At 39.3% G+C, this 26,127-nt stretch overlaps 1 protein-coding gene across 1 annotated transcript in view; it reads right to left on the bottom strand.

Annotated features, from left to right (window-relative positions):
* LOC126175771 (xylosyltransferase oxt) overlaps nucleotides 1-26,127 on the bottom strand; it is a 100,783-nt gene that overhangs the window by 25,305 nt on the left and 49,351 nt on the right. The window contains exons 10-12 of the mRNA XM_049922741.1: nucleotides 25,262-25,464; nucleotides 23,952-24,083; nucleotides 18,909-19,124 (exon numbers count right to left, since the gene is read on the bottom strand). Coding sequence (XP_049778698.1) covers nucleotides 18,909-19,124; nucleotides 23,952-24,083; nucleotides 25,262-25,464 — 551 coding nt within the window. The remainder of the gene's footprint in view (nucleotides 1-18,908; nucleotides 19,125-23,951; nucleotides 24,084-25,261; nucleotides 25,465-26,127) is intronic.

Below are 26,127 nucleotides of genomic sequence, written 5' to 3'. Positions count from 1 at the left end.
TTTCAATATTGGTATATTTCATAACAGCAGGGCTATTGCGACAGAACAAAAAAACTACTGTATTCACCATCAGTTGAACATCTGTTTTCCAAACAAAGGTATAGTATTTCTGTTTATACTCATTACGTTCATGTATTACAGCTCTGTACAAATACGTTGTAGTTTTTTTAAGGTCATGTAATTCACTGTATATAACTGTCTGCACAGTGTTATCTGTAAGGGAAAATTCAGTTGTCTGTGAAAATAGCAAACATGAAAGAAGCAAATGAGTTATTAAAAGCGCCATTTAGTGACAGGACTCTAAGATAAAAAACACTAGGTAGGCCACTCCTGAATCTGAATCTGTAGGAGCAAACAAAAAATCGATGCCTTAAGTTCAATCCAGAAATTTACCAAAAGAAGAAATGGATTTGTGGTTATGAAGAAAGAATCACTGTTTTTTGTTTTCCTTGTGTGTTATTTAGGGGGAAATGTTAATAACTGGTATTGCCTTATACGGTCAAAAATGAAAGCACGATATGTCAAAGCGACACATGAATAATGTGCTTAGTCCTTCATTTCTAGACAAAAACCAACATCCAGCAGAAATTAGATTCGCAATATAGACAAACAATTGACACCCACAACAAACATGTACAAAAGAATAGATATGCATTGAATAATTATAAACTGTATTCGATTCTGCGGTGCTTTGGAACTGGATCTCAGGGGCCACGATGAATCTGATGCCTCTCAAAACAAGATGGTTTTTTGCAAGCTAATTCAGTTCAGCGCAGAACTGGATACACATCTATAAGTTCATCTATTCAAGCATCAGTGTTCAAAGGCATTTCTAGGACTGTTCAGAATAAACTACAGCAACACACTTTGTAAGTGCACCATGTTGAAGTTCGTAAAGAAATAAAATGTGCCAATTATGTTGCAATAATCACAGATGAAAGCACAGATGCGTCTTGTGAGTTTCAACTGGTTATTGTTTTGCGTTATGTTGTTGAGTGAAAACCTGTTGAAAGATTTTGGAACTTTGTTAATCCAGAAAGTCAGCATGCTCATTCTATAGCTGAGAGTATTCTGAAATAAATTGAACCATTAATTGGCAATGATCAAGCATAACTAATAGCTCAGAGTTATGATGGTGCAAACATTATGAGTGGCAAGTCGAATGGGGTTCAGAAATTAAACAGAAATATCCAAATGCAAGCTACATCCATTGTTATGTGCATCAGTTCAACCTTATGTCTATGGCAGCCTCTGTTAATTGCAACGCCCACATCTTTTTTGCACACCTTTCAGGTGAGTTTTTCTTTTCTGACTCGCCACAGAGATCAAAAGTGTTGCATAGCACTATTCCAAAAAGCTTGCCCCGTTTGTGTAATGAGATAGAATTATCATTCGCGAGTAGTAAAAAATGTTTTTGAAAACAAGGAAAAATCATATTACTGTTATGGAAGTCACTGAAACAATCCAGAGCATAAAACTATTTAAAAAGCTGGTTCATACAAAGACTGCAAGATAACGAAGTCATTTTCTAGCATTCTATAAGATAATGCCTCATGCAGACATACTTTTTAATCAGTTTCAGAAAAAGATAACTGAACCAACCACAGCAATGCAAGACAACCAGAACATTGAAGCGGTAATGCAAAACATCAGAGATGACATTGACTCCATCCTCAATGAGATTAGTTTCGAACATGACGAAACAGTGCCTGCCAAGAAGCCACTTATTCTCGATGGGCATAAAAAAAGAGATGCTCTGGAAGTGCACAACACAAAGCAAAGTGGAGCACATAAATTATTTGGTAATGGCTAGAGTGCAACTGTTAGCTGAGGTTGGTGGAGTCGTTACATGGTAGTTCAGGCCCAATGTCCACCAGTATGTTAAACAACTATACATCAAAACACTCCCTGCTTATGACTACCACATTAAAGTGACCAAACATACCCCATGAGGACTGAAGAATTGTGCTGTTGATATGTATGCCCACATGTGCGTTTGTGTGTGCGAAAGAGATTTTTGAAGTCAGTGTTACATTTTATATCTCATGCAGATATACAAAAAAGATAGCTAAAGCAACTTCTCTCTCTCTCTCTCTCTCTCTCTCTCTCTCTCTAGCTATCATGTTCTACAGGAGTATATCAGTCTCTTACTGTGCATAAGAAGGGCATTGTTGCAATAAGTGTTTATTTCCATTTCTCTATATTTTTTGTTTGATATAATATCTTGTGAAATATATGAATTATCAACAAAATTTCATAACAGGATCGATGCTACCAAACTAAGATTTTTTTTTGGAACCACCAATGGAATGCATCAGTGGCCGCCACTGATTCTTGGACTTTTGTAGCTACACATCATAAAATAAAATAAAAATATTTTACACCACTTATTTACAATGATCACATTACTGCACAAAACTTGTACTGAAGTCATATTGTACGCAATATTCATATTATTAGTAACATACACACAGCAGTCAGTTCTGCTAAGAAATTCATCAATGGCGCAGAAGTAGTTGGCCACCAATAGATCCTTTAGACTCTTTAAGACTGTATTTTATTACTAGTTAAACTTTTTACGTTTGCCGGTATGTTATTGAAAATGTGTATTGCTAAGACTGTATTTTATTACTAGTTAAACTTTTTACGTTTGCCGGTATGTTACTGAAAATGTGTATTGCTGATTGGTGGACACCTTCCTGAACCAACGTAAGTGACTTTAAATCTTTGTGGAAGTTACTCTTATTTCTAGTATTGATTCCATGAACTGCGCTGTTCATTTGGAAAAAAAGATTTATGTTTTAATGACAAATTTCATTAAGGAATAAATATGTTGGGAAGCAGTAGTTGATATCTCCAGTTCCTTAAGCAGCACTCTGCAGGACATTCTAGAGTTCACATCACACACAATTCGTATTCATGTTTTTGGTCTTGGAAGGCTTGGAAAACTTTAGTTTGGCTTAATGAGCAACCCCAGAAAAAAATTCCGTATGACATTACAGAATGAAAGCAAGCAAAGTATGCTATCTTTTTTATTTTTACGTCACCTACACCTGACAACATTCACATAGCAAATAGAGATTTATTCAGGTGCTTCAGCAGCTCTGTGGTATGCTCCTCCCAATTAAATTCATTATCAAGTTGTAATCCCATGAATTTAACACTGTCAACTTCTATCTGCTTGCCATCATATACTGCCAGGTAACCTTTTACAGGTTCTGAGCTGCTTATAGTGTGTTTCTTCACGGTTTTATGACAGAGAACCAGCTAGGAACCATTTATTAATATCCATGAAAATTTCATTAGCCAACCTTTCTAAGGTTATATTTGATTTACTATTTATTACAGTGTTTGTACTTTCTGCAAATACAACAACCTAGGCATATGGTAATGTTACTGATGAAATGTCATTGATAGACCCAAGAAAAGTAAGGGCTCTAAGACGGAACTGTGGGGGACAAAACAAATTATTCATTCCCAGTTGGATGGTGCCTATAGGTTAATAAATGTCTCTTTCCTATTGACATCCTTTGTTTTCAGTCAGAGATATGCAATTAGAACCATTCTGCAACATTTCCTGCTAAACTGCAATATTCTGGTTTGCTCAAAAGGATACTGTTATTTACACAGTCAAATACCTTTGATAGATCACAAAATATAACAATAGCCAGTAATTTTCTGTCTCATGACCAAGTGTGAGGGCTGATTATGAGGAAAGATGGATGACCAGTGATCATGAGCCCGATAACTGCTGTATTTTCAGGACACTCTGTACCATGCAATATACATTAGGTGAGAACAATGCCACTTCAGAGATTTCATTAATGCCTCCGAACAAACTGTATGACAAACATGAAGGGACAAACTAACCTGAACGTCCAGCAGAAAATATTGGAGTCATCTTTGTCAAAATGAGTAATATGTTGACATGGAAGCAAGACGATGACTTGAAAAGAATATCACAAAGACATGTGCTACCAGTGTAGTAAGTGCAAGTTACGCTGTGTAAATTATCATGTTTCACAATTTATCATACAAAGCAGAAAGTTTTTCATAATACATCCTTAAACGTGATTACTGTACATAAGGCATGTTATGCATTACTATTAAACATTTTGTGTAAAAGACTAATGTTGCTTTCTGAAAGATTCTTTGCACGCTCCCTTGACCAACTTTTCCTATTATTAAAAACAATGTTATAAAACACTCAATAATGGAAATTCCTGGATGGAACAATACCCTGATCAGCCAAAACATTATGACCACTACCCGCCGCGATGATGGACACTGCCTGATGGCACTGCAGGCATGTGACTTGGTAAAAAAGGTATGTAAACAGAGGAGACACAGATGGGGGACCATTCTAGCAGAGATATGGACTGCAAATGGGGAAATCCATTGTCCATTGAGATAAGCGACTTTGACGAAGAGCAGATTATTATTGCACAGAGACTGTGAATGAGTATCTCAAAACTGGCAAAAGATGGTCAAATGTTCACATGCTACTGTCGTCAGCATCTATGGAAAGAGATAAAGGGACAGTGAAACTACCACCAGGTGCTAAATGGTTGAACGTCCATGACATCACATAATGCGGGGTTTATGGGCATGTCTGGTCTGTAGCATCTCAAATGGTGATCTGAGGCATCTCTGCTGAAATAGCACAATGCTGGAGCAAGCACAAGTGCGTTTCAGAGCACACCGTTCATTGTAGATTGCTGAACATGGAGCTCCGCAACAACCACCCCCACGTATTCACATGTTGACCCAATGACATCATCAATTACCACTGTAATGGCCCAGGGACCATCAGGCTTCAACTGTTGATCAATGGAAACATGTTAGCTCTTTGGGTGAATCACATTTCTGCTACACTAGGTCGATGTCGTCTTTACAAACTATTTCATCGAGGTGACCAATGGCTCAAAATGTACAGTGCGCCACAGCCGCAGTCTGGTGTGAGCAGTATTATGTTGTGGCAGACATTCTCCTGCACTTGCATAGGACATGCGGTAGTAATCAAACACATGTCGACAACTGCGAACCACCTGCATCCCTTCACACTTGATATCTTCCCCGGTGATGATGTCATCATTCAGCAGTTTAATTGTCCTTGTCTTGGAGCCAGAAACATGCTACAGTGATTTGAGAAGCATTCTAGTAAACTTACCTTGATGTCTCGGTGACCGCCTAATGTAAGTCCTATGGAACCCATCTGGGTCACTACCAGGCGCCATCACCACATACGCAAATTGGTGGCCTGTATTTGTGTTTGTTACATGACCTGTGCATAGACATCTAATGCCACATACCTCTCTCTCCTCCCAAATCCACCTGGTCATTTGCAACTCAATGAGACACATTCTTAGATGTTGCTCTTCACAAATACAACTATTCGTATCAAATGTACCACCTACCCACGGTACCTACACTTTGATGACTGTCACCTGTTCCATGTCAAAAAGTCTCTTTCTTACCGTCTCGTCACCCGTGGACAACACATCTGCATTAGGAAGCTGGAGTTGTCACACCACATCAACAATCTTACCAAAGCCTTTACTGACACACAAAATCCAATCCAGTTAATCTATAAACAGATCTTGTGTCATGCCATCCTCTGACACTTGTAAACCTGTAAATCTTGTCACTGCTATAGATGTGCTCTCTGCATTCAGTGCTGAGGACAGCTTTTGTCATCACTATACTGTTTGCCCAATGCAGGTGCCCATGCTGAGAGATGGCATTCTGGCTGATATGATACACTTACCATCCAATTTTTCTCAAACTATTGCATGAAAAATATTGTTTTTTGTACATTACAGTCTGACTTCTTCACTTGATACAGAACTGAATTTCTTTTGGTTATCTGCTGTACATGCTGTGCTGCACCAAATTAAGTAAAACATTGCATGCAATTTTAAAGTGTTCGCAGATGTAAAAACTCTGTGTATGGTTGATTTTAGCTCAAACATTGCAGCAAATGAAATGTAGATGAGATATTGAAATTTTATTTAAAATTTAGAGCAGAACAATATCTTGTTTCATTATCAAGTTATTGGGTTTTATAGCCAAGAGACCGTCATGTACAATCCACCCATTCAAATCCTTGCAGATCATAAATCATATGGTCATATCTCTTAAACAATTCAAGATATCAAAACAATTCCCAACCCCCCCCCCCCCCCCTTGCAAATGATAGCATGCAATGTGGCAAAGAATTTGTATGATAAATACTCAAAACTTTTTTATTCACTGAGATATGGAAGTAACTCATCTGCAACAGTGAGAGGTCGGTGGCTCAGGGAACATACAGGGGTCCTTAGCCCTGTGGAAAAACCCAGGCAGCATGCACATACAGACCTACAGCACCTGGGGAATGATGTAGCAGGACATGCAGAGAAGAATTAAGCAGCAACTGACCACCACTCCCCTGATCACCTTGGCCTTGAATAGCTCAACCACATTCTTCACCAGGGCTTTGACTACCTCTCTTTGAGTCCTGAGATGAGGGATATTCTATCCAAAATCCTATCAGCATCACCTGAAGTAGTGTTCCACTGTCAAACCAACTTATGGAACACCCTTGGCCATCCCTGTTCCAGTCCTGCTCCCAATTGTGCACCACAAGGTGTCATTCTTTTGTGGTTGACCCAGTGCTGGACCTGCCCCATAAACCCACCCTTCACCCCTTACCATATTCTACGCAGGCATGACAAGTAACCAAATGTCTAATTACATGAATGGCCACCACCAAACTATGGCAGCCCATAAACTTGACCATCCAGTTGTCTAACATGTTGTACACCACAATAGAAGTGATGCTCCATCCACCACAAATTTTTCTACACCACACAGGTTGGATTTCTCTACGCAGCATATCCTCCACTCTTACTTATCGCCTGCTTCATCTCCACCTCCCTTTCCTTCCCCATTTCTCCCTCCCGCATGCTTCAGCCTCTCTTATATACCCTCTGAACTCTTTTCGTCTTGTTGTGCAGCATAATCTGTTGAAAGACCTGCTCACACTAGCCTCCTACCTCCTGCTTGCCTCAGGTGTCCTTCCCTACTCCTTCCCCACCTCCATCTGTACGTGCCACTGCTCTCAATAATCAATAATCATTGAGTCTTTTCCTGTGTGGTTGAGGGTTGTGTGTGTGTGTGTGTGTGTGTGTGATATGCATACTTTTGCATGAAAAAGAGCAAGAACCAAAAAACTAGTGTGATTACTGTGTTTTCTGTTACATGTGTGTATGTGTAGCATATCAGTCCACTATGGTCAGTGACTGTCTTTTCCTTATTTTATGTATTATAAAAAATAATTTTATGGAAGTAATGTTGTTTCAGAGGTAAAATCTTACACACTAATCTATTTGGCCAATGCATTAGTTCGTAGTGTTTTTGTTTTGCATGTTGGTATTACGGTCATGGGTCATTCCATGTCAAAACACACAATAATTCCAGGATTTGTAACCCCGTCTCAGATTTTCACAAAACTTTGCACATTTGCTTATACTTATAACATAGGAACTTCTGTAAAATCTTTTGGTCTCAGACTATAACTTTATTTTATATTGAATTTTAATTGTAGTGATATTCTTCTGATAATGGGCTCTGCAAGAATGTCAATGCAAAATGGTACTTATCTACATAAATGCCCGTAACTCAGGTGTCTATTAAGCTTTTGATTTGGTTTTTTTTTTTCAGAAGTTAAGTAAGGCACATAGTTAATGGACATCAAGTGATTGAAGCAGAAAAGTTAAAAAGAAAATTAAAAAAAAAAGTATGTCAATTTTCAATTTCAGAAAAATTGCGAGAATGTGGAAAAATGCTTATATCACATATTCTCCAACTTGCTGGGAATCTGATTTTGGTTTCAAATAATCCCTTAGATTGTATACTTTACAATAAAATAAAAATTTTAATAGGTCTTCTGCTAACTGACACACACATCTGAAATCAAAATACTTTTTGCTGTGAAGGAAAACAGTCATTTTAAGTAAGTTCATCCACTCACTGTCTTACTGCCTCAGAGGCAAGAGTATCAAACTAACAGATGTAACTCTTTCTAGGCAGGCAAGTTAGCTTTAAGTGTGAAAATTTATTTCCTTTCACTTGACTAATTCAGTTTTTTTTTTTTTAAACAATAATATATTTAATTTATGTGTATGTCAATCACCTACTCACAGTGATAAAAAAAAGTGTTCTTAGACAGCAGTTGCTTGTTTGAAACCTTTGTAGGCATGAAAACAATGCAACAGTTGCCGAAATTCATTGCTGATAATAACTGGTGTGCGACAATTAGTCCTATTTGGCCTCAGTTGCTCTTTTTCTTTCTGTGAGACACGCCATATCGGTTTGTGGTGCAGCCCCATCAATCCACTTGCATAAAGTATGTTTTACATGAATTAGTGCTCAGTTAATTGTAATGAAAAATGTGAATTCATGCGCTGTTTAAAAATTACTAAAAACACCTTGTCATTTGACAACCTATAACTTCGTAAAAACTCTACAAAAAATACAAGAGCTGAGTGAAACCCAACTACATTCAATATTACTGCAATCCACAAGATCAAGAAAGTGCTGCTACACTAAAGAGCCAAAAAAAAAAAAACTAGTACACCTGCCTAAACTCGTGTAGGGCCCCCACGAGCACACAGAAGTGCCGCAATTCGACTTATGTCTGAAGTAGTGCTGAAGGGAATTGACACCATGAATCCTGCAGGGCTGTCCATAAATCCATAAGAGTACATTGGGGTGGAGATCTCTCCTGAACAGTATGTTACAAGGCATCCTATATATGCTCAATAATGTTCATGTCTGGTGAGTTTGGTGGCCAGTGGAAGTGTTTAACTCAGAAGAGTGTTCCTGGAGCCACTCTGCAGCAATTCTGGATGTGAGGAGTGCAACACTGTCCTGCTGGAATTGCCCAAGTCATCAAAGAACTTGTTGTGATCCTTTCAAAAAACACAGACAAACAGTTAAAAATCTTTGAGTTACGTTTGACTGTCTTTGTCTAAAACATTAAGTGCTAAGAGAATTACGTAAAACCAGGCCAAAAACTGTGCACAACGTGTTGTAAGATTTGTGAACAGAAAACTGACATCAGTGATAGAAATGAAAGTGATGCAACTGACCCAGAGGTGATATTTCACAAATCAGTACAAAAGTGAAGTACTGAGGATGCAAATAAAACTTTACATAATTTGCAGTGCTCTTCCTTAAACATTCACTACATTCCAAATCGCAGCAAGGCTTCATATGGCAAAAAGAAGCTAGAAAAAGTTATGCATATTTGGGAAAGAAAAGTGTATTGAAGATTCTGACCATAGAGAAGAAAAATTTGATGATGAAATTGTTAAGAAAGCCAAAGATTTTGATGCCCTGATATTGTTAATGACAGAAAAAGTGGCTAGTGTAAGAGAACCTGAAAAAATTCAAATTTTAGCTTTAGCTGCACCCTCTTGGTCAAAAGAAATCATAATGTCAGAAGTCAGTGTTAAGATTCCAGCATCCCGAGCGTCAGGTAGAGCCGAAGGTGGTGTAGCGGCATCCGGAACAGGCGTTGCCGGCACACGAGGCCGAAGCTGGTCCAAATGACTGCAAAACCTGTGTCCGTCTGGATTTCATACAGGCGTTGGCCATGGTGTCGTAAGATGCAACCAGGACTCCATTTCGGCCGCCTGCCATACAAGGTCGTCGGCGGTGAACCGGCCAAGCGAAGGCACCCGCGGCCATGAGGTGGAAGGCCGCAGAAGATGAAGTAGCGTGCGGGGCTGTTGGCCATGTAAGAGCTCAGCCGGGCTGTGGTCACCCATGGAGGTGAAACGGTAAGAAGCCAGAAATTGGAGAAGCGCATCATCAGCAGCAGAAGAAGTCAGGAGTTTCCTCATCTGAGTGTTAAATGTGCGGACCAGTCGTTCAGCCTCACCGTTTGACTGTGGATGGAATGGAGGGACCGTGACATGCATGTCGCCGTGAGGGGCACAAAAATCCGCAAAATTGGAAGAGGCAAATTGCGGACCATTATCAGTAACGAGAGTAGAGGGAAGGCCTTCCAAAGAGAAAATGTGAGTTAGAGCATTGGTGGTTGCCGCGGTGGTAGGCGACGTGCAACGGACAATGAAAGGAAAGTTAGGCATCAATAACGAGAAGCCAATAAGTACCTAAAAAAGGTCCCATGAAGTCAGCATGAATACACTCCCAGGGTTTCTCAGGCGAAGGCCACGGTGACAAAGATGACTTCGGGGCGGCGGCCTGTGATGCACAAGAGCCGCAGGCAGCTACCATATGTGCGATTTCAGAGTCAATGCCGGGCCAGTACACATGATTGCGCACCAGAGATGTTGTGCGAGAGACAAACCAGTGCCCTTGGTGAAGGAGGCGCAAGACTGAAGCACGCAAAGACGCAGGTACCACAACACGCGGCAAAGCATTTTCGGTGGAAAGGAGGATAACACCAACCCTAGCCGTGAGGTGGTAACACAAAGCGTAGTAGTTCCGCAATGGATCAGAAGTCTTAGCAGACGGACGATCTGGCCAACCCTTCTGAACACAGCGTAAAACCTGGAAGAGGGTAGGGTCAGAACCCGTAGCAGCCGCCAGCCGGTCCCCGGTGATGGGGAACCCGTCCACAACCTGCTGCTCGACAACATCCAGGTGAAAACACAACAGTTTGTCCCTATCGAATGCCAGATCAGGACCCATGGGAAGGCGAGACAGTGCATCAGCATTCGCATGTTGATCATTCGGCCGGAAATGAATCTCATAATTGAAACGAGACAAGTAAAGAGCCCAACACTGGAGGCGGTGTGCAGCCTTGTTGGGAAGTGACGTTGATGGATGAAACAACGAACCAAGTGGTTTGTGATCCATAACAAGATGAAATTTGGATCCATAGAGAAAAACACCAAACTTATGAAGAGCATAAATAATGGCCAAAGCTTCTTTTTCAATTTGAGAATACTTTTGTTGGGCATCCGTGAGTGTTTTGGAGGCATAAGCAATGGGTTGTTCAGAACCGTCAGAAAAACGGTGCATAAGAACTGCACCAACCCCGTATTGAGAAGCGTCCGTGGCAAGAACAAGATGTTGGCCAGGTCAATAACTAGCCAGGCACGGGGCCTGTTTCAGCATAGTCTTCAATTTATGGAAAGCCGCATCACATGACGCGGACCAGTGAAAAGGCACGTTTCTATGCAACAGGTGATGCAACGGCTGAGCCACCAAAGCAGCAGATGGTAAAAACTTGTGATAGTATGCTATTTTCCCGAAGAAGGCCTGCAGTTCCTTAACAGATGTAGGGCGAGGAAGGGTATCGATCGCAGCGACAGTTTGCTGAAGTGGACGAATACCATCCCGAGAGAGTTGAAACCCCAAGTATGTGATAGATGCCTGAAAAAATTTTGATTTCTGAAGATTACACTTAAGACCGTCAGTCTGTAAGACATGAAAAAGTTCGTCAGTGGTGGAGCCAGTGACAATGTCGTCCTGGTACTTTATGCACCCAGGGACAGTGAGCACTAATTGTTCCAAGAATCGCTGAAAGAGAGCAGGGGCGCTGGCAACCCCAAATGGCAATCGTTGGTATTGATAGAGGCCGAAAGGTGTGTTAAGGACCAGAAACTGCCGGGAAGCAGTGTCGAGAGGAAGTTGATGATAAGTTTCTGACAGGTCAAGTTTAGAAAAATACTGGCCTCCAGCAAGTTTAGTGAACAATTCTTCAGGTCGAGGCATAGGGTAACAGTCGATAAGGCATTGAGCATTTACAGTGGCTTTGAAATCGCCACAGGGACGAATATCACCATTTAGCTTAGCAACGACGACAGGAGAGGACCACTCACTGGAAGTGACAGGAAGCGAGACCCATGAAGCAGTGAGACAATCCAGCTCCCGTTTGACCTGATCACGAAGGGCCACAGGAATGGGCCGAGTCTGAAAAACTTTGGCCGAGCGGTGGGTTTAGGCATGATATGAGCTTCAAAATTGTTTGCACGGCCTAATCCAGGGGAAAAAAGGGACGAAAATGTCGTCAACAAGGAATCCAAGTAAGCATAAGGAATAGCATCAGAGACGGTATTGACAGAGTCATCTATGGAGAACCCAGAAATGGGAAAGGCATCGAAACCAAAAAGATTCTCCGCGTTACTACGGTCTACCACAAATATGGGAACAGTGCGAACGACAGATTTGTAAGATACCTCAGCATTACATTGTCCCAAGAGAGAAATCTTCTGTTTATTGTAAGTCCGTAATTGCCGAGTGACAGGTGACAAGATTGGAGAACCCAACTGAAGATACGTCTGAGAATTAATGATAGTGGCAGCAGAACCAGTATCCACCTGCATGCGAACATCTCTACCAAGTATTTGGATAGTGAGGAATAACTTCCCTAAAAGGGAAGAAGTACAATTGACGGACAACACAGAATCAGACTCAGTGCCATGTTCATGAACATCGTGTATGTGGTCAGATTTGCAAACGGATGACACATGACCCTTTTTTTTGCATTTGTGACAGTTGGCCCAACGTTGTGGACAATCTTCACGTGAATGTTTCGTAAAACACCACGGACATGAAGGAAGTTGCCGTGGGTTCTGCTGCAGTTTCTTAGAGGTTTGTTTACGGTCAGGCCGAGGCTGCGCTTGGGAGCGTACTGCAGCCACGACGGCCAGCGGGGACACGCCACACGCTTCGCCAACAGGGTACACAGGTTGTATTTCCCCGACGTCGCCCCATGCCTCTATTTGCGCTCCAGCAGCATGAGAAATTTCAAAAGACTGAGCGATGGATAGGACGTCATCTAGAGTTGGATTTGCCAACTGAAGGGCATGTTGCCTAACTTCTTTGTTGTGCACCAATCGGATAATAGCATCCCGTACCATGGAATCGGCGTAGGATTCTTTGTGAACTTCAGTAACAAATTGACACTTTCTACTGAGGCCATGAAGCTTAGCAGCCCAAGCGCGATAGGATTGATTCGGTTGCTTTTGACAACGATAAAAGGCAACACGAGAGGCTACCACATGCATTTGCTTTTGAAAAGAGACAGAAAGAAGTGAGCACATTTCAGCAAAGGACTAGGAAGCAGGATCTTTCAAAGGAGCCAATTGCGACGCGACAACAACCGATACATTTGAGGTGAAATGCGTGAAAGGAACAGAGACATGTTTGTTCGCCCGCGACATGAAATACCAAGAAGTGCTGTCAAAGACAGTTTTTGTAATCAGACCAGTCTTCCGCCGTCTCGTCGTAAGAAGGAAAAGGAGGTAGAGACAACGACGAGAGACGCCCTGCATTTGATGCCGCGACGAAATCACGAATCACATTTGTGAGAAGCATTTGCTGTTCTATGAGACCTTGCAATAGTTGCTCTAAAGTAGCCATGGAAACATGTGGGTCAACGATGGAAAAGAAAAATCCCATCCTCGTCACCAATTGTTATAACTTCAAGTTGAACAAATATATTTCAAAGAAGACGCAATACATGAAAGTCACAGATCAAGTAAACAGAGTAAGACATGTGTACACTTTAACAGTCAAATCGTAACTGAGTCTCAGTCTAGCGGCCGCTGGCTGGCTGGCCGCTTAGGTGGCGCTGCTGCTGCATGGCTGGCAGACAACGCCGCATGTAGAGGACGCGCTTAACTGCGCAGCGGCACTTTGAAAGATCGGTGAGTCACAACAGTGAGTATGTGGTTCAACAAGGGAGGAAACTGAAAGGAAAAATGGGGATTTTATCGATTCCTAAACCAAAAAGGGGGAAAGTTATTGCTGATGAAGTAGTAAAGATTGTCACCGATTGCTACCAAAATGATGAATATACTCGGATGTTACCAGGAGCAACAGACAAAGTTAGCATTCAGAAGAATGTGTATATGCAAAAAAGACTCATTCTTTGCAACTTAAGAGAACAACACTGGTCTTTATAAATTTTGTTTGCTAAGACCCAATTGGTGAGCACTCATCCAGAGTGAGTGTGTGTGTGTGTGTGTGTGTGTGTGTGTGTGTGTGTGTGTGTGTTATCCACCAAAATGTAAAACTGCTTTTGGATGCAGAACACACTGAAGAAACATACAAATAACTTATGAAATTTCTTGTATGTAGCTCTGAAAACTACGACTGCATGCTCAATCACTGTGATAATTGTCCTAGTGATGACAAACTGTCAGAAATTTTAAAACAGAAATTAGCTTACAAAGATGCTGATGATGAAACTGAATTCAGCCAGCGGATAAAAACAGATCATCGGGGAGAATAGGTAAAGAAGTCTGTAACTGTTCGTGAACACATAGACTTGTTGGCAATAAAATTACAGGCACTTAAACCACACTCAGTCATATCTAGGTGTCAGTCTAAATCAATGAAAAAATTGAAAGAAAATCTAACTCTGGAAAAAGCAATTCTGTTAATGGACTTTGCTGAAAACTATAGTTTTGTAATTCAGAATGAAATTCAGAGTTACCACTGGACAAGAAGCAGCTGTACAATCCATCCCAAGTGTGTTTATGTGATAAATGAAGAAAGTAAATTGATAATAGAGAACCACTTCTTTGTAAGTTACGATTTGGAACATGATGTAGGATTTGTAAATGCTGTCCAGAAGAAATGGTTAAGTGCCTGGCAGAGCATTAACTGCAAGTGAAGAAAGTGCATTATTTCACTGATGGATGTGCTGCTCAATGAAAGAATAGAAAAAAGCTTTAAAAATTTGTGTGGGCACAAAAACATTTTTATATTGATGCTAAATCTTCCTTTTTTGCCACGGTAAATCTGTGTTTGCTGGTTTGGGAGGTACTATAAAATGTATACTGAGAAGTCTTCAGCTAGCAGATGATGCAAACATAACAACTACATCTGGTCTTTATGATGTCTTCAAAGCTAATATTGAAAAATGTCTTTTTCACTTCCTAGAGAAAGTCAATGTAGATTTCCTATGCAAGAACCTCGAGAAGAAATTTTTGACAACCCACACAATACCTGGTACTAGGAATTTTCACTATTACAAACCACTTTCTTGTAATTCTTTAGAGATTCGAAGAGTAATTTCTCCTGAAAAGCCTTTCTTGATTTTTTCATTAAAAAAAATGGCGTATGACGAGGGCCTCCCATCAGGTAGACCGCTCGCTTGGTGCAAGTCTTTCGATTTGACGCCACTTCGGCGACTTGCGCGTCGATGGGGATGAAATGATGATGATTAGGACAACACAACACCCAGTCCCTGAGTGGAGAAAATCTCCGACCCAGCTGGGAATCGAACCTGGGCCCTTAGGATTGACAGCCTGTCGCGCTGAGCACTCAGCTACCGGGGGCAGACCATTCAATGAAAATGCCCCACAATGGACATTCATTCGTCCTCAACAAAGTTCTTTTGTAATAGCTGTATATGACTACATGAAGTATGTGGAGTAATTTTGCACTGACTATTGCCATGTAGAAAGTAATAAGTAGAAAAAGTTTTGTGAAAATTTGAAGCAGTGGGTCTCGGGTATGGATGATCTTACTTAGAATTTTTTTTTTCATCACAAAACAAAGTATTGTGATTCCAGATTTATTTGTGTGCCCATTCGTAGAAAACCCATTAATAATTTTATTTTAAGACAATGTCTAATGACTTGGGAATTATTTAAGAGCAATTATTAGTTTCCACCAGGTTGGAGAAATGTGATATAATGATTTTTCAATGTGTATGTATTTTTTATGGAAATTGGAAAGTGACACATATTAAATTTTTTGTATTGTTCTTTGTAACTTTACTGCTTAAATAATTACATGCCTGTCAAGTATGTGCTTCTCATAACTTATGAAAAAAATCAAAAGCTCCATAAACACATGAGTTAGGGGCATTTATGTTCATAAAAGCGGTATATTGCATTGACATTCTTGCAGAGCCAAGTTACCAGAAGATCACTACATTTAAAATTTGATAAAAAAAATTTTAGTATGAGAGCAAAAAGATTTTGCACAAGTTCCTATGTTATAAGTATAAGCAAATGTGAAAAGTTTAATGAAAATCTGAGATGATGGGTGACATAACCTGTGTGATTTGGCATGGAATGACCCTTACTTCAGGTTTATTTTTTCAACTGTTATTTTTTATTTTCAGTTCACTGTTGCTATTTGAGTTTACATATTGTCATTTTGTGATTTGGAGATAGTGAGTAGAGCTCTGGATGCTAAAAAATGAAGTGATAAGTCAAGAAATCAGAACATTTCCAACGTGTTCTGTTTGAGTCGGATAGAGGGGTGACAGCAGAGGGGAGGAAGACAGAGGCAACTGTGTCATGTATGAGGATAATGCCATTGGATAAAGCACATCAGAAAAAGGTTTTCTCATTTTAAGGAGGATAATTTGGATATGTGACTCTTCAAATTCAAGAAGACTTTTGGGGTTTGATGAAGATTGTTTAAATGCATTAATTCATAATGATGCACATCAATGTACTCCAGAGCTGGCAAATGAGATGAACTGTAATCATTCCACCACCATCTAACATTTGCATGCAGTGGGAAAGGTTCAAAAATCAGGTGCACGGGTGCAACACACTTTACACCAAAATCATAACCATTTGCGGGTGGCTGTTTGTGCATCTCTGCTTGCTCGTTATCAATTGGCTCATGAAGAATACCAACCAATTATATCCTGTATCTTTACTAGTGATGAGAAATGGTGTCTTTATACTAACATATGAAAAAGGAAGGAATGGTTGAGTTTAAACAAAGCAGCAACTCCCTGTACAAAAACTTGTGCGCAACCACAAAAGATAATGTTATACATCTGGTGGAGCAGCAACAGTGTGGTGTATATGAATTGCTTCCCTGAGGTGTAACCATCACTGCTGACATTTATTGTCAACAACTGAGACATCTTGCAGACAACAATCATAGAATGACGACCACAATGACTGCATGGAATGACGCTACTCTATTACAACGCCTGTCCACATTCTGCTAGGCTGACAAAAGAACACTATATAGCGGTTGGTGTGGGAAGTCATTCCACACCTACCTTATTCACCTACTCTTGCACCCCCAGATTTTCAACTTTTCTGCTATCTATTGAACAACCTTCATGGAATTTGTTTTCCAGATGAAAATGTGCTCCGAACATGGCTTGACAAGTTTTTCGCCTCAACATCACGTGATTTCTACAGTCACAGAGTCAAAAAGTTACCCCAGCACTGGCAGACTGTTGTAAATAGTGAAGGAGAATATATTAATGATGACTAAAGCATCTGTTGAGTTTATTAAACTTTTGGAAAAATGCTATGAACTTATGTGTCAACTCAAAAATATGGAAGCTTAAATTTTTCATTTCTGTAAATATTATTATACACTGTAAACTTCCTAAGGGTTACTACACAGTTGCAAAAATGGTAAAAACAATCTGGCTTTTCAGCATAAGTTTGTGTGTTACAGTTCACATAATTATCTCTTGTTAATGAGCAATATGATAAATTTTACAATGACATCTGTATGTCACAATGAATGAAAATTAAGAATACAGCAATCATTTAGCATTATCCCAATAAATTTTAAAAATAATTATTTAAACAGTTCATTAAACAGACATTTGGTAACCTTTGTAAAAGACTGATCATGTGATCCTTATCCTTAAAAACCACATGTTGAAGAGGGTGAATGGAAAGATGAAGAATGAAATCTTCCTGCTATTTTTGAAGACAAACAGATTGACATTAGTGTTGACAGCAGCTTACTTTATTTACCTAATGTACTCACAGAACCACAATCATAATCAGTCTATCCTGCCAGCATTCCAGCTGAAACTTCAGTAACTACAAATGTGTAAAAACAACAGACTTGGGTAATACGCATAATCAAGAAATTGTATGCTTGCAGAGTACTCAAGATCCATTCACATTACCACTTGTCTATGCATCATCATGAACAGCAAATTGCATTTGAAGATTCTGCTTTAGTGACAGGCAGTCACTCAATAACACTACAGTACCTGAGAACTACAGTAAAAAGACATGCTTTAGCAGTATTTGTGAAGAAGTAACAAATGCCAACAAGATTAAACCACCATCTAGCTTGGGGATCTGCTTCATTTAATCTGCAATAACGTGCACCAAACTGTTTCAATTCTTGAAAAGCCACTGTGGGTTAGGATGCACTTGTGATGGAACAGGACTTCATATCCCAAAATTATGTCACGCTTTTGTATCATGAAACTGTGTCACATGCCTGTAACATGAGAAAGAGTTTTCATAATGCAAGTACTTAATTTTAGTTTCTACAAACATGTACCTGTGAATGTCATTTTTATGAATTGGTAATTCTTTGTTGTGTGTTCCTAAAGCTTCAGGGTGACAGAGGCTGGCAACACAGCACACACAATAGTCGTCTGAACCTACAAAGAGCCAGCAATGCTCCCCAAAGAAAAAATGTAATTCAAAACTTTCTTTTTGAACACAAGTCTTATGTGCAGTTGTAGTTGCAAGTTAGTATAAGATGAATAGACTTGTACAACATACACGATACACAGAGATAAAACTTTTTTTTTCCCCCTAAGTGTCTGACAGAGAAGGTAAAGATCATCCAGCAGTCAACAGGACTCAAACACTGAAAAATGCAAATTAATTCACTGGGAACCAGAAACATAAAAGAATATCCTTGAGAGACTGCAAGAAAAGAGAAAAGTGACACCTTTCAAATATAGTCTGGCCCAATGACAGGGAACATAGTGATACAACATGTAATCTTCCGCCCTGTACAACCTTTGGCATCTATTATGATGTATATGTGGGAACTACTGCTAAAGTAATACAAAATTATTACTAGGTGATCTATAGAAGCTGAGGATATAGCACATAAAATCATTCATACATACTCACGGAAAGGGGCTGGTTCTAGAAAATTAATCGTATATTTAATATTTAGGTACTTACCAAGGTAGTATCATCAACATGAATGTCTGCAACCTGGGCAAGTCTTCCTGCTGGGTCTATCCAGAGAGCTGTCAGATTTAGTGATACAGCTGAATTAGTTCCTAATGCTGGTTCTATCTCAACAGCCAATGCTGGTTCTGAGAAAGGGCCTAAGCTCCGTAGATGATTCCTCAACAGCTGTTCTTTTTGATCATAATCAGAGCTCACAACTGCCGACTGGAAAATGGAATTAAGATATCATAGATGATTAAGGAACCACCCCTCTTCTGCTTATGTGAGAAGCCAGGTAGAGAAATAAACAGAAACAGATAGAAAACTTTAAAAAACATTGATAGTTGTTCTATACACATCTACCATTAGTTTTGGGATTAATCACAACTAAGGATTAGTGGAAATACAGAACCAGTAAAATAAAAAAAAGTATTACAAAATTATTGCAGAGACATATGCTGTGCAGCAAGATATGTATTACAACATAACATTTATTGCACTGGATCATTTCAAAACTGAGATTTTCCTGCGCATTTACACTGGTGCAAACCATCCTAAAATACATAGATTATGTCTGTATGGAAGACCAAGAGGCAAGACCAGTCCCGTGATTTCAACCCACTAAATTCCGTTCCAAATGCGTCACTGCTTTATCCCATCACATCAGAAGCAGGGACACCTGTGGAATTATCTATATCATATATCATGGTCTGACCACAGATTTTTCAGTCTTTGTTTTAATCTGGCCTTCACATCTCTACAATGTGAGGAGTCACCATAAATAACATGTGGTTTGAATTCCACCTTAAACTGTAGGTTCCCTTTGTGTGGTTGGATAACTGAAATAAGTTAGGCGCATGCAGGGAGCTGAAGTAACGTCCACTACAAAGACTTGCCCCATGCCACTGAGCTACATGAAACTTTTATTACTATAATGTATACTCATAACTGAGTTATGCGAGTTATATTCACACCTGTCTGTTCTTTCTTTCTTTCTTTCTTTCTTTGCCAGACTCGTCATTTTTGCAAATTAGTTAATAATTCACAATTATTTATGTGCCAAGTCTGGTGCATTTTTTGCCAAATTCAGTGCATTTTTTGTCAAATTTGGTATCTTTTCCTAGGTAATCAGTATTTTTTGTCAAAAATAGTGTAATTTTTTTGTCAAATTTGAAATTTGGCAACTTGGTTTGCCAAATTTGGTATTACTTGCCTGAAATATTTGGTGGTTTTCTGCCAAATTTGGTGTTATTTTTTCCATATTCAGTGTTATTTTTTGTGAAATTCAGTGTTATTTTTTGCCAAATTCAGTGTTTTCTTGCCACATTCAGCATTTTCACTAAATTCTATACTATTTCTTTGCCAATTTTTGTGTTACTTTTTTCTCCCAAATTCAATGTTAACTTTTTGCCAAATTCAAGGTCGTTCATTTTACCAAACTCTGTGTTTGGTTTTTTTTTCCCAAGTTTGGTGTTGTTTTTGCTAACTTTTGTGCTACTTTTGTCATCATATCAAAGTTAGTTACACAGGAAATGAATGTCAGTTCAATATTACACAAACCTCAAACTCAAGGAGATTAGATATTGAAATGCAGTGCTAACATTTAATAACTATCAGCTACAAATATTAATAACCAACTGTCCTCAGATTTATAACTTTTGATACGGCAAAATTACAAATTTTGTGGTATCTCGTAAAAATCACCGATTTTATATTATTTCACTATAAACAGTTAATTTTGTGATATTTTTCATGTTAGCATTTTTGCAAAGTATTGCTGTCCCCACTTAAAATGCATTTACATTCCGTTTTTGGGGAGGTTGTGATGTGTTGTTGTTGTTGTTGTTGTTGTTGTGGTCTTCAGTCCTAAGACTGGTTTGATGCAGCTCTCCATGCTACTCTATCCTGTGCAAGCTTCTTCATCTCCCAGTACCTACTGCAGCCTACATCCTTCTGATTCTGCTTAGTGTATTCATCTCTTGGTCTCCCTCTATGATTTTTACCCTCCAGGCTGCCCTCCAGTACCAAATTGGTGATCCTTGATGCCTCAGAACATGTCCTCCCAACCGATCCCTTCTTCTAGTCAAGTTGTGCCACAAACTTCTCTTCTCCCCAATTCTATTCAATACCTCCTCATTAGTTGTCTGCTCTACCCATCTAATCTTCAGCATTCTTCTGTAGCACCACATTTCGAAAGCTTCTATTCTCTTCTTGTCCAAACTATTTATCGTCCATGTTTCACTTCCATACATGGCTACACTAAATACAAATACTTTCAGAAACGACTTCCTGACACTTAAATCAATACTGGATGTCAAAAAATTTCTCTTCTTCAGAAACACTTTCCTTGCCATTGCCAGTCTACATTTTATATCCTCTCTACTTCGACCATCATCAGCTATTTTGCTCCCCAAATAGCAAAACTCCTTTACTACTTTAAGTGTCTCATTTCCTAATCTAATTCCCCCAGCATCACCCGATTTAATTCGACTACATTCCATTATCCTCATTTTGCTTTTGTTGATGTTCATCTTATATCCTCCTTTCAAGACACTGTCCATTCCGTTCAACTGCTCTTCCAAGTCCTTTGCTGTCTCTGACAGAATTACAATGTTATCGGCAAATCTCAAAGTTTTTATTTCTTCTCCATGGATTTTAATACCTACTCCGAAATTTTCTTTTGTTTCCTTTACTGCTTGCTCAATATACAGATTGAATAGCATCGGGGAGAGGCTACAACCCTGTCCCACTCCCTTCCCAACCACTGCTTCCCTTTCATGTTCCTCGACTCTTATAACTGCCATCTGCTTTCTGTACAAATTGTAAATAGCCTTTCACTCCCTGTATTTTACCCCTGCCACCTTCAGAATTTGAAAGAGATCATTCCAGTCAACATTGTCAAAAGCTTTCTCTAAGTCTACAAATGCTAGAAATGTAGGTTTGCCTTTCCTTAATCCTTCTTCTAAGATAAGGGGTAGGGTCAGTATTGTCTAACATGTTCCAACATTTCTACGGAATCCAAACTGATCTTCCCCGAGGTCAGCTTCTACCAGTTTTTCCATTCGTCTGTAAAGAATTTGCGTTAGTATTTTGCAGCTGTGACTTATTAAACTGATAGTTTGGTAATTTTCACATTTGTCAACACCTGCTTTCTTTGGGATTGGAATTATTATATTCTTCTTGAAGTCAGAGTGAATTTCGCCTGTCTCATACATCTTTCTCACCAGATGGTAGAGTTTTGTCAGGACTGGCTCTCCCAAGGTTGCCAGTAGTTCTAATGGAATGTTGTCTACTCCCGGGGCCTTGTTTCGCCTTAGGTCTTTCAGTGCTCTGTCAAACTCTTCACGCAGTATCGTATCTCCCATTTCATCTTCATCTACCTCCTCTTCCATTTCCATAATATTGTCCTCAAGAACATCCCCCCTGTATAGACCCTCTATATACTCCTTCCACCTTTCTGCTTTCCCTTCTTTGCTTAGGACTGGGTTTCCATCTGAGCTCTTGATATTCATGCAAGTGGTCCCCTTTTCTCCTAAGGTCTCTTTAATTTTCCTGTAGGCAGTATCTATCTTACCCCTTGTGAGATAAGCCTCTACATCCTTACATTTGTCCTCTAGCCATCCCTGCTTAGCCATTTTGCACCTCCTGTCGATCTCATTTTTGAGACGTTTGTATTCCTTTTTGCCTACTTCACTTACTGCATTTTTGTATTTTCTCCTTTCATCAATTAAATTCAGTATCTCTTCTGTTACCCAAAGATTTCTACTAGCCCTCATCTTTTTACCTACTTGATCCTCTGCTGCCTTCACTATTTCATTCCTAAAAGCTACCCATTCTTCTTTTACTGTATTTCTTTCCCCCATTCCTGTCAATTGTTCCTTTATGCTCTCCCTGAAACTCTGTACAACCTCTGGTTCTTTCAGTTTATCCAGGTCCCATCTCCTTAAATTCCCACCTTTTTGCAGTTTCTTCAGTTTTAATCTACAGTTCATAACCAATAGGTTGTGGTCAGAGTCCACATCTGCCCCTGAAAATGTCTTACAATTTAAAATCTGGTTCCTAAATTTCTATCTTACCATTATATAATCTATCTGAAACCTTTTAGTATCTCCAGGGTTCTTCCATGTATACAACCTTCTTTCATGATTCTTGAGCCAAGTGTTAGCCACGATTAAGTTATGCTCTGTTCTAAATTCTACCAGGCGGCTTCCTCTTTCATTTCTTAGCCCCAATCCATATTCATCTACTACGTTTCCTTCTCTTCCTTTTCCTACTGCCGAATTCCAGTCACCCATGACTATTAAATTTTCATCTCCCTTCACTACCTGAATAATTTCTTTTATCTCATCATACATTTCATCAATTTCTTCATCATCTGCAGAGCTAGTTGGCATATAAACTTGCACTACTGTAGTAGGCGTGGGCTTTGTGTCTATCTTAGCCGCAATAATGCGTTCACTATGCTGTTTGTAGTAGCTTACCCGCACTCCTATTTTTTTTTTCATTATTAAACCTACTCCTGCATTACCCCTATTTGATTTTGTATTTATAACCCTGTATTCACCTGACCAAAAGTCTTGTTCCTCCTGCCACCGAACTTCACTAATTCCCACTATATCTAACCTTAACCTATCCATTTCCCTTTTTAAATTTTCTAACCTACCTGCCCGATTAAGGGATCTGACATTCCACGCTCCGATCCGTAGAACGCCAGTTTTCTGTCTCCTGATAACGACGTCCTCTTGAGTAGTCCCCGCCCGGAGATCCGAATGGGGGACTATTTTACCTCCGGAATATTTTACCCAAGAGGACGCCATCATCATTTAATCATACAGTAAAGCTGCATCCTCTGATCCTGATGTTTTATCCAGGTTGTGAGGTATTTTGAGTTATTTCATTAAAAACAGTTAGTTTTGCATTATTTTTCATGTTACTGTTTTTGCAAAAGTTTCCTGTTCTCACTAAAAATGTATTTACTTTTCATTTTCTTGGGTTGAGAGATATTCTAATGAACTGTGCATTACTCCAAGAAAAAATAATAACTACACTTACCTTGATCACAGACTGCAGGGCACCATGGTCAAAAATTCTAATGTGATCCTGAGGTTTTATCCAGGTTTCCAGTCTAACAGTTGCAATTCTATTTGCTTCTTCTAGTTGTGCCTCAAACAGTATCAATGAGCCCTGCAAATGAAAATTTAATATTTCAGAATGCTAACATTAAGATTTTAAGTAATTTGTTTGAAAAGAAAACCTTTTTTTCACTGTCTAAATCCACACTCTTCATAATTAGGCGGCTTTTCCATATGTAAGTCCTGCATACAATTCACAATATTGCTTATTTGCTGTAGTGCATATAAGTGCTTTATAGTGTAGATAACGGCATGTAAATTGATTTTTGTCACTGATTAATTGTTAACGACTGAGACATAGGCTGCAAATGGTTTTAACAATGATGAATCAGCATTTCACTCCCTTAGACTCAATAACACACAGAAATGTCGCACTGCAAGGTGTACAACAATAGTTTTAACTTCTTGGTCTAAATCAGAATTAAGAATTTGGAATTTAAGCAGTCATCACTACTTGTTACGTGCGCATCCACAACTCGGCACATCATCTTAAAAGTGTTTAGTGGTGTGCCCTCCCAACATTATTATCCTGAAAAAAAAGTTGTTCAGCTCATGAACATAAAATTGACAACTTACATACTGAGACCAAATATCAACAACTTTAATGTGATGCAGTGTCCTCAGTAAATGAAAGATAACTTAATACTACCAGTTGGTTATAGCATAATCGAAGTGCAGCTACTCATGTTCTAGTGTGGGCTCTAATTACTATATGGCAGTGGAACTTGGTAAATATGCTAATGCATTAATGCAGAACCCATCTGCGGTGGAAAACAAGTAGTTCCAATTTTGGTCACCAGTTGCAAATCTGGCACTCAACAGCATCTCGTCGCTGTCTCCAGTGCTCATAAAGAACAAATTGTGTAAGCGGCACTTAATAATAAAATCAATGTTATACCTTTTCCGCCCATGTCCCGATGCTTATCTATTACATATGAAAACATTTCTATACGTCTTTCCTGCATTCTCAGTGCCAGATTTTTACTTTGTGGACAAAACTAGAACTAATTTTTTTCTAGTGTAATTGGATTCGCATTAATGTATTAGAATATCTACCACGTTTTGCTGCCATTCCATAATTACATTTTTTTCCAGATTTCTGCAAGTAGAATTACAAACACACATTAATATTAAGCCACCAACTCTACATACAGGGGTACTGCAAATTTCATATATAAATGTTTTCACTAAAAATTAGAATCGACTATACTTTGGCAAATGGAGACTTACCTTGTAGATGTCTTTGAAGTGGTATGAAGTGACCGATACAATTTTCTTCACACTCAGGGAGCACCCATCATTATTAATATTTATATCTTTTGCAGTGAGACGTGCAAGGCTGAAGGCGAGTGTTACAAGTGCATCATCAGGTGATGGGCTGAGATCATCACTGTGGTATGTATTCTGCCAATAACTATTAAGCCCAGTAATACCTACAGAAACATATGGGACGAATTAAAACCAATATAAAAATTGATGATATCAGAACTGATCATATGAAACAGTTTTGTTATCTCATTAGTACAATCACAGATGACAATAGAATCTTAATGGAAGTGAAGAGGACTGCTCTAGAGAACAGGCGTTTATGACTAATTACAAGGAAAAAAAAACAGCGAACACAGGATTATAGATTTCAGAAAATACTCTGAAAAATCATTTGATATGGAGTACTATGCTCTATGAAACTGAAATATGGACTCTGGGTATACTGGAAAGGAACTGAATACTTCGTTTTCCTTGTCTTCACAGAGTCAACACATTAGTGGTCGGATGCCTTTCCTGCTGCCATCCCCTTTCCCTCCTTTCCCCACAGGAGGGAACTATGTACACACCATCTGTCTGCATCTAGTGGTACCCCATGTGAAAGTGTGAGAATGTTTACAAGATGTTTGAGAATCGTGTAAATAAGGTGGCATGTAGGTGCAGGCCTGGTATTCACTTAGTCAAATGTGGGAAACTCTCGCTGTTAATACACTGAGCGGATTCGATCTGAGGCCAGTGCACCAACCTGAATCACAGAAGTAACATGCTAATGCATTTGCCTATGTGGGGAGGGGGTCAAAAAAGGAATCTTGAAGCTACTAATATGCTGA

Source organism: Schistocerca cancellata, chromosome 3 (assembly GCF_023864275.1).
Source record: "Schistocerca cancellata isolate TAMUIC-IGC-003103 chromosome 3, iqSchCanc2.1, whole genome shotgun sequence".
NCBI lineage: Eukaryota > Metazoa > Arthropoda > Insecta > Orthoptera > Acrididae > Schistocerca > Schistocerca cancellata.
The sequence above is the reverse complement of the archived record's forward strand: the minus strand, read 5'-3'. Positions and strand labels throughout refer to the sequence as shown.